Source organism: Carcharodon carcharias, chromosome 12 (genome assembly GCF_017639515.1).
Source record: "Carcharodon carcharias isolate sCarCar2 chromosome 12, sCarCar2.pri, whole genome shotgun sequence".
NCBI lineage: Eukaryota > Metazoa > Chordata > Chondrichthyes > Lamniformes > Lamnidae > Carcharodon > Carcharodon carcharias.
The window spans coordinates 64,959,873-64,973,158 of NC_054478.1; the positions used below are offsets into that span (position 1 = coordinate 64,959,873).

Below are 13,286 nucleotides of genomic sequence, written 5' to 3' on the forward strand. Positions count from 1 at the left end.
GTGAAGCCCACTGAAGAACGGATTCTCCATTCTTGTTGACGTTTTCATCGCTCCACTTTGTGTGGTGGCTATTCAAGTCTCCAAGGTAGACGGATGCGTGTTGACCAGGAGGGAATGGTGGATCAGGCCATTGCACAAATGGTGGTTTGAAGACATTGGAAATTGTTAGTTCTCCTAAGCATACTGCTGCGGTGAAAACACCAGCAATGCTGGTATGCTTGATTTCACTTCAACCTTCGATGCGTTGTTTGACAGAGCACACCAGGCCATATTTGGGATGGTTATTGCAAGTGACTGGGTCAAAATCTTTAATATGTCCTCTTGTGTCAAACTGGTGGATGTGTTTGATATGTTTCTTCAATAATCAGGATATTAATATTATGTTTCTTGAGTAACACAGAAATAGGAGCAGTCCATACAGCCTGTTGAGCTTGCTGTGCCCTTCAATACGATCATGGTTAATCTTAGGCTTCAGCTCCCCCTATCCCTTGATTTCCTGAGACACAAAAAATCTGTCTGTCCCTTAAATGTGTTCAACAATGGAGCATCCTCAACTCTCTGAGGTGGAAAAATTCCAAAGATTTACAACCCTTTGAGTAATTTCTAATCTCTGGAGCTTTTGAAGAATGAGAAGTGGTTTCATTGAAGTGTACAAAATGCTTATAGGTCTCAACAGGGTAGATGTAGGAAGGATGTTTTCTACTGGTTGGGCAGTCTAGTATCAGGGGACACAGTCTTAGAATAAGAGGTAGGCTATTTAGGACCAAGATGAGGTGGAACTTCTTCAGTCAGAGGGTGATAAATCTTTCAAATTCTCTAACCCCGGAGGCTGTGGAGACTCAGTTTTTGAATATGCTCAAAGCAGAGATTGATAGATTTCTAGGTACCAATGACATCAAGGGATACAACAGTGCGGGAGGGTGGTATTAAAGTAGAAAATCAGCCATGATCTAGTTAAATGGTGGAGCTAGCTCAAGGGGCCGAATGGCTTCCTCCTGTTCCTATGTTCCTATCCACCTCCTCTTACTTCTAAATGATTACCCAAGAGACCAAATATCTATCTAACCGGCCTTAAATGTGTTCCAGATGGGGCATTCACAACCCGCGGGGTTGAATATTCCAAAGATTTACAACCCTTTGAGTGAAGTAATTTCTCCTCCTCCTCTCGGTCCTAATTGATTGGCCTCTTATCCTGAGATTGTGCCCCCCCCCCCCCCCGCAGTGTTTTAGATTCCTGGGCCAGCAGAAATAATCTGTGACAAAAACAGAGTTACCTGGAAAAACTCAGCAGGTCTGGCAGCATCGGCGGAGAAGAAAAGAGTTGACGTTTCGAGTCCTCATCACCCTTCGACAGAACTTGAGTTCGAGTCCAGGAAAGAGCTGAAATATAAGCTGGTTTAAGGTGTGTGTGTGGGGGGCAGAGAGATAGAGAGACAGAGAGGTGGAGGGGGGTGGTGTGGTTGTAGGGACAAACAAGCAGTGATAGAAGCAGATCATCAAAAGATGTCAACGACAATAGTACAATAGAACACATAGGTGTTAAAGTTAAAGTTGGTGATATTATCTAAACGAATGTGCTAATTAAGAATGGATGGTAGGGCACTCAAGGTATAGCTCTAGTGGGGTTTTTTTTATAATGGAAATAGGTGGGAAAAGGAAAATCTTTATAATTTATTGGAAAAAAAAAGGAAGGGGGAAACAGAAAGGGGGTGGGGATGGGGGAGAGAGCTCACGACCTAAAGTTGTTGAATTCAATATTCAGTCCGGAAGGCTGTAAAGTCCCTAGTCGGAAGATGAGGTGTTGTTCCTCCAGTTTGCGTTGGGCTTCACTGGAACAATGCAGCAAGCCAAGGACAGACATGTGGGCAAGAGAGCAGAGTGGAGTGTTAAAATGGCAAGCGACAGGGAGGTTTGGGTCATTCTTGCGGACAGACCGCAGGTGTTCTGCAAAGCGGTCGCCCAGTTTACGTTTGGTCTCTCCAATGTAGAGGAGACCACATTGGGAGCAACGAATGCAGTAGACTAAGTTGGGGGAAATGCAATTGAAATGCTGCTTCACTTGAAAGGAGTGTTTGGGTCCTTGGACGGTGAGGAGAGAGGAAGTGAAGGGGCAGGTGTTGCATCTTTTGCGTGGGCATGGGGTTGTGCCATAGGAGGGGGTTGAGGAGTAGGGGGTGATGGAGGAGTGGACCAGGGTATCCCGGAGGGAGCAATCCCTACGGAATGCCGATAAGGGGGGTGAAGGGAAGATGTGTTTGGTGGTGGCATCATGCTGGAGTTGGCGGAAATGGCGGAGGATGATCCTTTGAATGCGGAGGCTGGTGGGGTGATAAGTGAGGACAAGGGGGACCCTATCATGTTTCTGGGAGGGAGGAGAAGGCGTGAGGGCGGATGCGCGGGAGATGGGCTGGACACGGTTGAGGGCCCTGTCAACGACCGTGGGTGGAAAACCTCGGTTAAGGAAGAAGGAGGACATGTCAGAGGAACTGTTTTTGAATGTAGCATCATCGGAACAGATGCGACGGAGGCGAAGGAACTGAGAGAATGGGATGGAGTCCTTACAGGAAGCGGGGTGTGAGGAGCTGTAGTCGAGATAGCTGTGGGAGTCGGTGGGTTTGTAATGGATATTGGTGGACAGTCTATCACCAGAGATTGAGACAGAGAGGTCAAGGAAGGGAAGGGAAGTGTCAGAGATGGACCACGTGAAAATGATGGAGGGGTGGAGATTGGAAGCAAAATTAATAAATTTTTCCAAATCCTGACGAGAGCATGAAGCGGCACCGAAGTAGTCATCGATGTACCGGAGAAAGAGTTGTGGAAGGGGGCCGGAGTAGGACTACAACAATAATCTGTGGTCTAACCTATCAGGTCCCTTCAGAATCCTGTATGTTTCAATGAGAATGCCTCTCATTCTTCTAAACTGCAGAGAATATAGGCCCAATTTACTCAGTCTTTCATCGGGGGACAACAATTTACTCAGCCTCTCATCATAGTAACCTTTCAAGCTATTCATATTATGAGCAAGTAACACCTTCAAATGTTAAGGTATCATGTTCAGATGGTTGGGCCTGATTATAGTATTCTTTGGTCCTGAAGAGGACAGTTTTATTTGCCACTCTCAACAGGAGGTCAATTTAATAACGAGTTCAATGCCCAGCTTCCCTTTGAAGAGTACCAAGAGAGGAACAAAGAGTCCATCAAGCACTTATCTCTCCTCCTTACAAGCACCAACTCAGGGCAAGTGCCACATCCTCAACCTTCCCACCCAGGTGGCCACTTCATTTCCCTTCCTGGTCCTCGCAGTAGATGATGCTGTAAACGATACCTTCTCCACAAGTCCCATCCCTTTCAAAACTACCTTTAAGTAATGTACCCTCAACATTTTTGGCCATGTAAACTAATGATTCATCCCTAATCTCTCCTCCTTTTCCAAAATGCTTAAATGTGCTGTCGCCTACCAAATATCTGTCCATCTCTCCCACAGATTGAGTACCATACAGGTAGTTTGTAGTTTGATTTGTACCTTCCTGCCTTTTCCACAACCCAAAATGTTGATAAATTTATGAACTACTGATGAGGTAATGTTTAGAATATTGGGAAGTTTAATGTGTTACATCCAAAAGGACAAAAGTACTGCAAAAGATTTCAAGAAGAACAATGATTCCAGGACTTATAGCTCTAAGTTGTGAAGAGACATTCATAGCTAGGTTTGTTTCATTGAAGAGAAGTTAGACATGTTTCCCACATCTTTAAAATCCAAAGCATGGATAACAAAAATGAAAGCATGTTATTTAGCTTGCACTTCAAGAATTAATATAAATTTAACCAGCGTCAGCCAAGATTTGAAATTGGAAGAGACTTTCTTCCCCGACAGGATTACTGAATACATCAATTAATTTATTCCTTTTGTCCCCTTCGTAAGGTGCTTTGGGACATGTTCTACACTATAAGCACTATAAAAAGGCAATTTGTTGTCGGTCACTTGGACAAAGCAATTAATATTGTGTTGATCAGTTTTTTTTAAAGAGTTTGACTAATATTTGCTAAGTGGCATGATTGGATGTTAAAAAGATGCAAATGGATGCATGTAGTCAAATGCTGTGCAGAATATGATGAACCCAGAGATACTAAGAGCACAAAAGTATCATGTCAAGAAATGCAAATGGTTTAAAATGTATAATTTAGCTTTTAGGAACAAATAGATATTCTACATTATTGATGTGCATTTGGATAACTAGGAAACCTTTCCATGGGAGATAAGTCAGTGGATGGGAAAGGTTTGATGGCAATTTTTTTTTTGTTTTGACACTTTCAAACACATCAAAAATTCATCTTTTTTCTCTTTGGCAAAACAAATCCTTCTCGTTATAGAGCACTTTCAAGGCAATCAGAAGATTTTTAATGTACAGCCAGCATTTAATCCATAAAATGAATGGTTGAATCTGAAAGGCAGAAGAAAATAGTCAAGTAAATTTACCTTTTATAATTTAGCAAGTATATGAGAAATGGAACAAATTACATAAAATAAAATGAAGAAGAACCAGGAAGAACAATCAACATAGAAATAACATTTTAGATGTATTGGATTATTGGATAATAAAGCCTGACTTTCAAATAACTTCAACAATGTAGTTTGAGTTTACATTAGTAATGCAGCATATAGCGTGAAAACCTAAAAAGATTCGGACATCCGGGAAACCCATGAACTGTTGTTGTTTCAAGGGTTAAATACCTTTTCATAAAGATTGTGGCTGTTTTATGTGGCAGAATTAAGTCATTACAATTTAAATCCCCACCATAACAGATATCCCATCTTTTTAAAACAAGGAACTTATTTGACATTGCCTGGCTGAAGATACAGTTAAACATAAGCTATTCAGCTTTTTGTGGGTAATTTTATCCTAAATGCAATTTCTCTCTCTTTTGTATCTGGAATATAATGTGCTTCTGTGCTCTGGACCTCACACTGGGAATATTTCTATATTCTCAAATTCTGCTGACTGTTGAAAGTGAGAGCAAGAACAGAAATAATGTGAGTGTATGGGCTGTGGCACTTTATACTTGTAAATATGTCACTATTTACAGCAAGACTGGAAAGTAGCCCATAGAATCCAGCAGTATTCATTCTTCAGCAATTTAGCGTACATTGTTCAAAAGAGAATTCTAATGCTGCATTTTAAAATGCTCTAAGTCTGTTACAATATTGAAATGTGGAAATGCATTTAATTAAGTGGCAATGGACCAGACAAGATGTAGTGCCTAGTTTGCTCATGAATTTGGTAAAAGCAAGGCAGGTTACTCCCTGAAATATATGTTTAAGGCACATGTCTTTTCTAATATTTCAAGAAAGCAGTTGATGGAAAATGGAAGTTCATAACAATGAATAAACATTAAAGGTTATAAAACATTTAACAGGATTTGACTGAAAACTTTTTTTTAACCCTTTAACATTTTTGAAGTGTGCTTTGATGCTGTGAAATTGATCAGTAAATTAGATACGCCTGTGTTAGAATATTGAACTCAATTATTCTAGTTTATTTAATTGAGTGGATATGGATAAAAAGGACCTTTCATTAGCTCATTACTCAGAAAGACTCTATAATCCCCAAATCATGGCGTCCAAATGTTTCTTAAATGATTGCAATGAGTTTTGCATTCATTCCCTATCCAGTTGTTCATTTCATAGGCTGATGCTTATATGAAAAGCGTCTGAAATTTCTCTTTTACAGGTGTCACCTTGCCCTACTTTGTCTGAATTAGTGTTTTAGATCTACCTTTTTCATACTATTTACTGTCTAAGCTCACTTCCGAGTCACCAACTTTCCTGACAGAAAATCTGAACTTTTTCCAGTCTTGTAACAAGCTTTTGACACTCTGGATCAGGCTCATGGTTCTCTGGATTACCTAAGCACTTGAATGTCTTGGCATGAACTGGATGTAGTACTGAGGGTGAGGTCTAGCCAACTGAGAATGGGGTTTACATTTTCTGCAAACCAGAATGGAGTTTAAGCATAACATACATTCCAACTCTATTCTTACGAGAATGCCCAGCACCTACCCCCAAGGCACCCAAGTCAGCATTCTGCACAACAGCAATAACAATTTTCAGTTATTTAGCATCTTTAACATAGAGAAATCTCGTAAGGTGCTCCACAAAAAATAGTAAGACAAAAGTGAATGCTAGCCTTTTGCTAACTTCAGAACGAGTGGCTGAAGGCACAGCTAGCTCCCTACCTAGAGCAAAGATAGGGATGCACAAGAGTCCAGAAGTAGATGAACTTGAGAGTTCTTGGTATCTGTTTATTATTTAAAGCTTGAAACATTAGGAAATGGTGCATGTACTTTTTTAGTTACTGTAACAGGAGCCGGTGGCGTAGTGGTAATGTCACTGGACTAGTAATCCAAATGAAAAACAAAAATACCTTGAAAAACTCAGCAGGTCTGACAGCATCTGCAGAGAGGAACACAGTTAATGTTTCGAGTCCGTATGACTCTTCAACAGAACTAAGGAAAAATAGAAAAGAAGTGAAATATAAGCTGGTTGGGGGTGGGTGGGGGGGTGCAGGTAGAGCTGGATAGAGGGCCAGTGATAGGTGGAGATAACCAAAAGATGTCATAGACAAAAGGACAAAGAGGTGTTGAAGCTGATGGTTTTCCACCCACAGTGGTTGACAGTGCCCTCAACCGTGTCCGGCCCATCTCCCGCGCATCCACCCTCACACCTTCCTCTCCCTCCCAGAACCATGATAGGGTCCCCCTTGTCCTCATTTATCACCCCACCAGCCTCCGCATTCAAAGCATCATCCCCCGCCATTTCCGCCAACTCCAGCATAATGCCAGCACCAAACACATCTTCCCTTCACCTGTCCTGGCAGCATTCAGCAGGGATCGTTCCCTCCGGGACACTCTGGTCCACTCCTCCATCACCCCCTACAACTCAACCCCCTCCCATGGCATCTTCCCATGCAACCGCAGGAGGTGAAACACCTGCCCCTTTACTTCCGCCCTCCTCACCGTCCAAGGGCCCAAACACTCCTTTCAAGTGAAGCAGCATTTCACTTGCACTTCCCTCAACTTAGTCTACTGCATTCGTTGCTCCCAATGCAGTCTCCTCTATGTTGGAGAGACCAAACGCAGACTGGGTGACCGCATTGTCGAACACCTTCAGTCTGTCTGCAAGCTTGACCCAGACCTCCCTGTTGCTTGCCATTTCAACACACCACCCTGCTCTCATGCCCACATGTCCATCCTTGGACTGCTGCATTGTTCCAGTGAAGCTCAACACAAATTGGAGGAACAGCACCTCATCTTCCGACTAGGCACTTTACAGCCTTCCGGACTGAATATTGAGTTCAACAACTTTAGATCATGAACTCTCTCCTCCATCCCCACCCCCTTCCCGATCCCCCCTTTTTCCAATAATTTATATAGATTTTTCTTTTCCCACCTATTTCCATTATTTTTAAATGTATTTCCATCCATTGTTTTATCTTTGCCTTTTAGCATATTTCGATCCCTTCCCCCCACCCCACCCCCACTAGGGCTATCTGTACCTTGCTTGTCCTGCTTTCTATCCTTAATTAGCACATTCCTTAGATAATATCACCAGCTTCAACACCTCTTTGTCCTTTTGTCTATGACATCTTTTGGTTATCTCCACCTATCACTGGCCCTCTATCCAGCTCTACCTGTCCCACCCACCTGCCTCCCCCCTTTAACCAGCTTATATTTCACTTCTTTTCTATTTTTCCTTAGTTCTGTTGAAGAGTCATACGGACTCGAAACATTAACTGTGTTCCTCTCTGCAGATGCTGTCAGACCTGCTGAGTTTTTACAGTTATTTTTGTTTTTGTTTTGGATTTCCAGCATCTGTAGTTTTTTGCTTTTATCTTAGTAATCCAAAGGCCCAGGCTGATGCTTTGGGGTCACAGGTTCAAATTCCACTGCAGCAACTCGTGGAATTTAAATCCAATTAATAACAACTCTGGAATTAAAAGCCAGTCTCAGTAATGGTGGCATGAAGCTGTTGTTGATTGTCATAAAAACACATCTGATTCACTAATGCCCTTCAGGGAAGGAAATCTGCCATCCTTACCCAGTCCGGCCTACATGTGACTCAAGATCCACAGCAATGTGGTTGACTTTTAAATGCCCTCTGAAATGGCCTATCAAGCCATGGGCAATTATGGGCGGGCAACAAATGCTTGCCTTGCCAGTGATGTGCATATCCCATGAAATAGTAAAGAAAAAAAGCTTTGAGCAGGACAGGAGGTTGGAAAAACATATTGTTCTCAGTGTACATCCAGTATACCAACAAAGGAACAAAGAGCCAGGGAGTATGGAAAGTAAATCCATGGGATTGGTGTAGAAGAGGGAGCTGGTCCCAGGAATAGTTGTAGGGAGATGAGGCACACAAAATATTGGGAGCTCGAGGAGCTTCAGGAGCTGATTGAACACATTCAGGTAAAGGATAACTGAAAGTAATGACCATGGGAAGCAAGCTGAAAGAAGCATGGCAGAAACTGATCAGCTACAGAAGCAGTTCAAAGTTAGATTAATATGGAGCAAAAAACTAAGGCTGCAAGGGCAGACAGTTACTAGTTAGAGGCAGTCCAGCCGGGAAAATAGTTTCAGTAGAAAGCAGTGATGAACATGGAGGACGCGGTTAAGCCCAGAAGAGTATAGAAGTGGAATTTGCCCAGGAAAAGGCAGATATCGGTCCAGGGCCCTAAATAGTGTAAAGCTGAGAGACCAACAGTGCATTGGAAGTGCTGAAGCTCAGCCCAAAAGGCAGTGATAGGCAGGTGGGAGCTGTGCTGGACCAAAATAGGTTACCCATCCCAATGTAACTCCTTTAACAACTAGCTACTGATTGCTTCTGCTTCAATTTCTTAAATCCTGATGGTTGTTTTTAATCCTGAATCACCATCACTTTAAAATTAACCCAGAGCTTTTCTTGAAGAATTTTATCACATTTTAATAATTGAAGTATTATGTAAACTGTATTTGATTTATATTGTTTTCAGTTTGTTCTGTCCTTGCCAATATTGGCAAAAGTAACCTATCGTTTGTAAGCTTGAAGGCCTGATTCAGATACTGGAAGCAATAAACCTTACATAAGTTGGATTGCCCGAAAGGGGAATTTTCTGTCTTTGTATTTCTGGCACGGAGCCTTACCTGGCAAAGAGTGCTGATATAAATTTCATTGCTGCTGAGCACAATTCTCTGACCATGTAAATTAATGGTCAAAGATAACTTAAAAATAAATGCCTGCACAATTTCTGATGTGGACTTTCACGCACTGAAAGCACAATATTGGAGAATTATCCAAAATGTGTACAATTTTGTATTTGATGTCTGCCCTCCTACGGTGAGCTGATTTACTTCTTTAAAAAAAACATAACTGTGGACAGAGGCCTTCAATATGAAATAGTCACCAAGAAATCCAAAGGGGCATTCAGAAGAAACTTCTTTACTCAAGTGGTGAGAATACAAACTCACTACCATAGGAGTGGTTGAAGCAAATATTATAGATGCATCTAAGGGGAAGCTGGACAAGCGTATAAAGGTGAAAGGAATATAGAGGACTACAATGGTAGATTTAGATTAGGAAAGTTGGGGGGATGCTTGAATGGAGCTTAAACACCAGCATGGACAGTTTGGGTTGAATGGCCTGTTTCTGTGCCGTATATCCTATTTAATCCTACATATTTGATAAGGACTAATTTTTATGGTTATGGGGAAAAGATGGAGGTAGAATAAATATGGGCAGCTCTTTTGGAGGCGCAACATAGGCATGACCGGTTGAACGGCTTTCTTCTGTGATGTTAGATTCTATGATTCGACAATTGATTATGTAAATAGTAAAACCCAGGCCTCATTAAACATATCGTTTCAACATATGGGTGGAATTTAATCCAGGCCATGGGAGGGCCTGAGCTGGAGTGAACCATAGAACCAAGAGGAAAGGTGGAGCTACAGTACCAATCAAGGGCCACTCAAGGGCCTCATCCCATGCCACTATTTGGGGAGACAGTCCAGTAAAGGCTGGCAGCCTCCTTGCGGTTTCAGCAGGTGGGGCCTCCTGATTGGGCACTCTGTAGCTCAGGGAGCAGACCCCCTGGCAACAAAGGATGCCTCCACTGAAACACCCTCTCCACCCAGCCCTCTGCAACATCTCCGCTTCCGGTGGCGCTGATGGGACTGAAGAGCTGCCGGACCTCCAGTTGGCCGACAGCTCTTGGAGGCAAGAACTTAGTTCTTAAAGGGACGGGAGCCACAATAGCAGACAACTAATTGCCTGATGGGAGTAGATTTGTACTGGGGACCCAGAACTGGCTGCGGTAGGGTTGCTCGCAGCTTTCCAACCTGCCATCAGCGCCAATGCTGCCATCATTAAATTAAACCCTATGTATCTGTTTGTCTTCTGCATCACCAAACTACATGTTAGATCAGTCCAATTGCTACTGGAAATTATTGTGCGTTGGTGGTGGAGGAAGTGAATGTTTACTGAGGTGGATGGGGTGCCAATCAAGTGGGCTGCTTTGTCCTGGATGGTATCTAGCTTCTTGTGTGTTGTTGGAACTGGACTCAACCAGACAAGTCGAGAGTATTCCATTACAATTCTGACCTGTGCTTTGTAGATGGTGGACAGGCTTTGGGGAGCAGGAGGTGAGTTACTCGCCACAGAATTCCAAGCCTCTGGCATGCTCTTGTAGGCACAATATTTATATAGCTGCTCCAATTTAGTTTATGGTCAATGTTAACTCCCAAGATGTTGATAGTGGAGGATTCAATAATGGCAATGACATTGTCAAGGGTAGATGGTTAGATTCTCTCTTGTTAGAGATGGTCATTGCCTGGTATTTGTGTGGCACACAAATGTTAGTTGCCACTTATCAGCCCAAGCCTGAATATTGTCCAGGTCTTGCTGCATATGGTCTGGACTACTTCAGCATCTGAGAAGTTTCAAATGGTGCTGAGCATTCTGCAATCATCTGCAAACATCCCCACTTCTGACCTTATGATGGACGAAAGGTCATTGATGAAGCAGCTGAAGATGGTTGGGCTGAGGCACCACCCTGAGGAACTCCTGCAGTGATGTACTGGGGCTGCAACGATTGACTTCCAACAACCACAAACATCTTCCTTTGTGCTAGGTATGACTCTAACCAGTGGAGAGATTTTCCTTATTCCCATTGAATTCTGTTTTTCCAAAGTTCCTTGATGCCACACTTGACCAAATGTTGCCGAGTTCAACTCTTTTATTCATATTTGGACCAAGGCTGTAATTAAATTAGGAGCTGAGTGGCCATAGCAGAACCAAACTGAGTGTCAGTGAGCATGTTATTACTGAGTAAGTGCCGCTTGATAGCATTGTTGACGACACTTTCCATCACTTTGCTAATGATCGTGAGCAGACTGATGTACTACTTTTTGATCACCTGGTAGATGCCAGTGTTGTAGCTTTACTGGGGTAGCTTGGCTAGGGGTGTGGCAAGTTCTGGAGCACAAGTCTTCTTTATTTTTGCTGGTATGTTGTCAGGGACCATAGCTTTTGCAGTATCCAATGTCTTCAGCCATTTCTTGACATCACATGGAGTGAATCGAATTGGCTGAAGACTGGCATCTGTGATGCTGGGGACTCCTGGAGGAGGCCATGATGGATCATCCACTCAGCACTTCTGGATGAAGATGCCTGCAAATGCTTCAGCCTTGGCTTTTGCTCTGAGGTGCTGGGCTCCGCCATCATTGACAATAAGGATATTTGTGGAGCTGCCTCCTGTTAGTTGTTCAATTGTCCACCACCATTCACGAGGCAGGACTGCAGAGCTTTAGGTCTGATCTGTTGATTGTGGAATTACTTAGCTCTGTCTATAGCATGCTGCTTCTGCTGTTTGGCATGCAAGTAGTCCTTTGTTGTAACTTCACCAGGTTGCTACCTCTATTTAGGTATGCCTGGTGCTGCTCCTGGCATGCTCTCCTGAACTGTTCATTGAACCTTGTTTGACCTGATACCATGAGACTTCATGGGATCCAGAATCAATGTTGAAGACTCCCAGGGCAACTCCCTTCTGACTGTAAATCACTTTGCTGCCACCTCTGGTGGGTCAGGGATGGGGATGGAGGTGTCTGGGGCGTTGTCTACAAGGTATGATTCAGTGAGTATGGCTCTGTCAGGCTGTTGATTGACTAGTCTGTGGGACAGCTCTCCCAATTTTGGCATAAGACCCAGACAAGAGGACTTTGCAAGGTCAATAGGCCTGGGTGTGCCGTTATTGTTTCCGGTGCCTAGTTCGCCAGGTGATCTGTCAGTTTTCATGTCTTTTAGACTTTTGTAGCGATTTGATACAACTGAGTGTCTTGTTAGGCCATTTCAGAGAGAATTTAAGAATCAATCATGTTACTGTGGTTCTGGAGTCACATGTAGGCCAGACCAGGGAAGGGCTGCAGATTTCCTTCCCTGACAGTGAACAAGATAGGTTTTTACGACAATTGACAATGGCTTCATGACCACCATTAGACATGCTTTTAAATCCAGATTTATTAATTAGTGGGATTCAAATATGTGCTCCCAGGGCATTAGCCTGGGACTCTGGATTACTAGCCCAGTGACATTACCACTCCGTCACCGCCTCCATTATGGATTGCATTAATTAGATTTACTTAATCAAAGATATTGAGAGGTCTGGTGAGGATTCATAATATTTACTATATCTGGAAATACTTCCACCACAAATCAAATACATCCAATTAAATAAACCACCTACCACCCTGATTTGAGTGTGGGGCAGGAAATGTTTAGATTAGACAGCCAGATTATTTGGAGTAGGTGCTTTCAAAACAAAATTTAAAGATATGCATGTTATAATTGGTAACTAGGCAAAATTAACATTTACAGGTCACACTGAAAAGCAAGTTGACCACCAGAAAAAGGATTGTTCACCAGAATCTCTCAACCATAAGTTTTGAGAATATGGGAATGCATATCATTGTTTCAAAACAGACTACTTATTATAATATCTGTTATTTCAGCAACAAGAACAAGACCCCACAAACTTATATATCTCCAATCTACCACCATCAATGGATGAACAAGAACTGGAGAATATGCTGAAGCCATATGGACAAGTAATCTCCACACGAATACTCCGAGATGCCAATGGCACAAGCCGTGGTGTTGGCTTTGCAAGGTATTGCATGCGGCTGCTTGGATTTTAAATGCTTAATTATACTATCAAACTTGACAGTTAATATTTTCATCTCAAAACATATATTGTCCATAC

At 42.7% G+C, this 13,286-nt stretch overlaps 1 protein-coding gene across 8 annotated transcripts in view; it reads left to right on the top strand.

Annotated features, from left to right (window-relative positions):
• Window positions 1-13,286, top strand: part of LOC121284762 (RNA-binding motif, single-stranded-interacting protein 1-like) — a 293,402-nt gene that overhangs the window by 197,183 nt on the left and 82,933 nt on the right. For all 8 annotated transcript variants that reach the window (XM_041200341.1, XM_041200347.1, XM_041200342.1 and 5 more), the window contains one exon: window positions 13,036-13,193. In XM_041200341.1, the coding sequence (XP_041056275.1) occupies window positions 13,036-13,193 (158 nt within the window). The remainder of the gene's footprint in view (window positions 1-13,035; window positions 13,194-13,286) is intronic.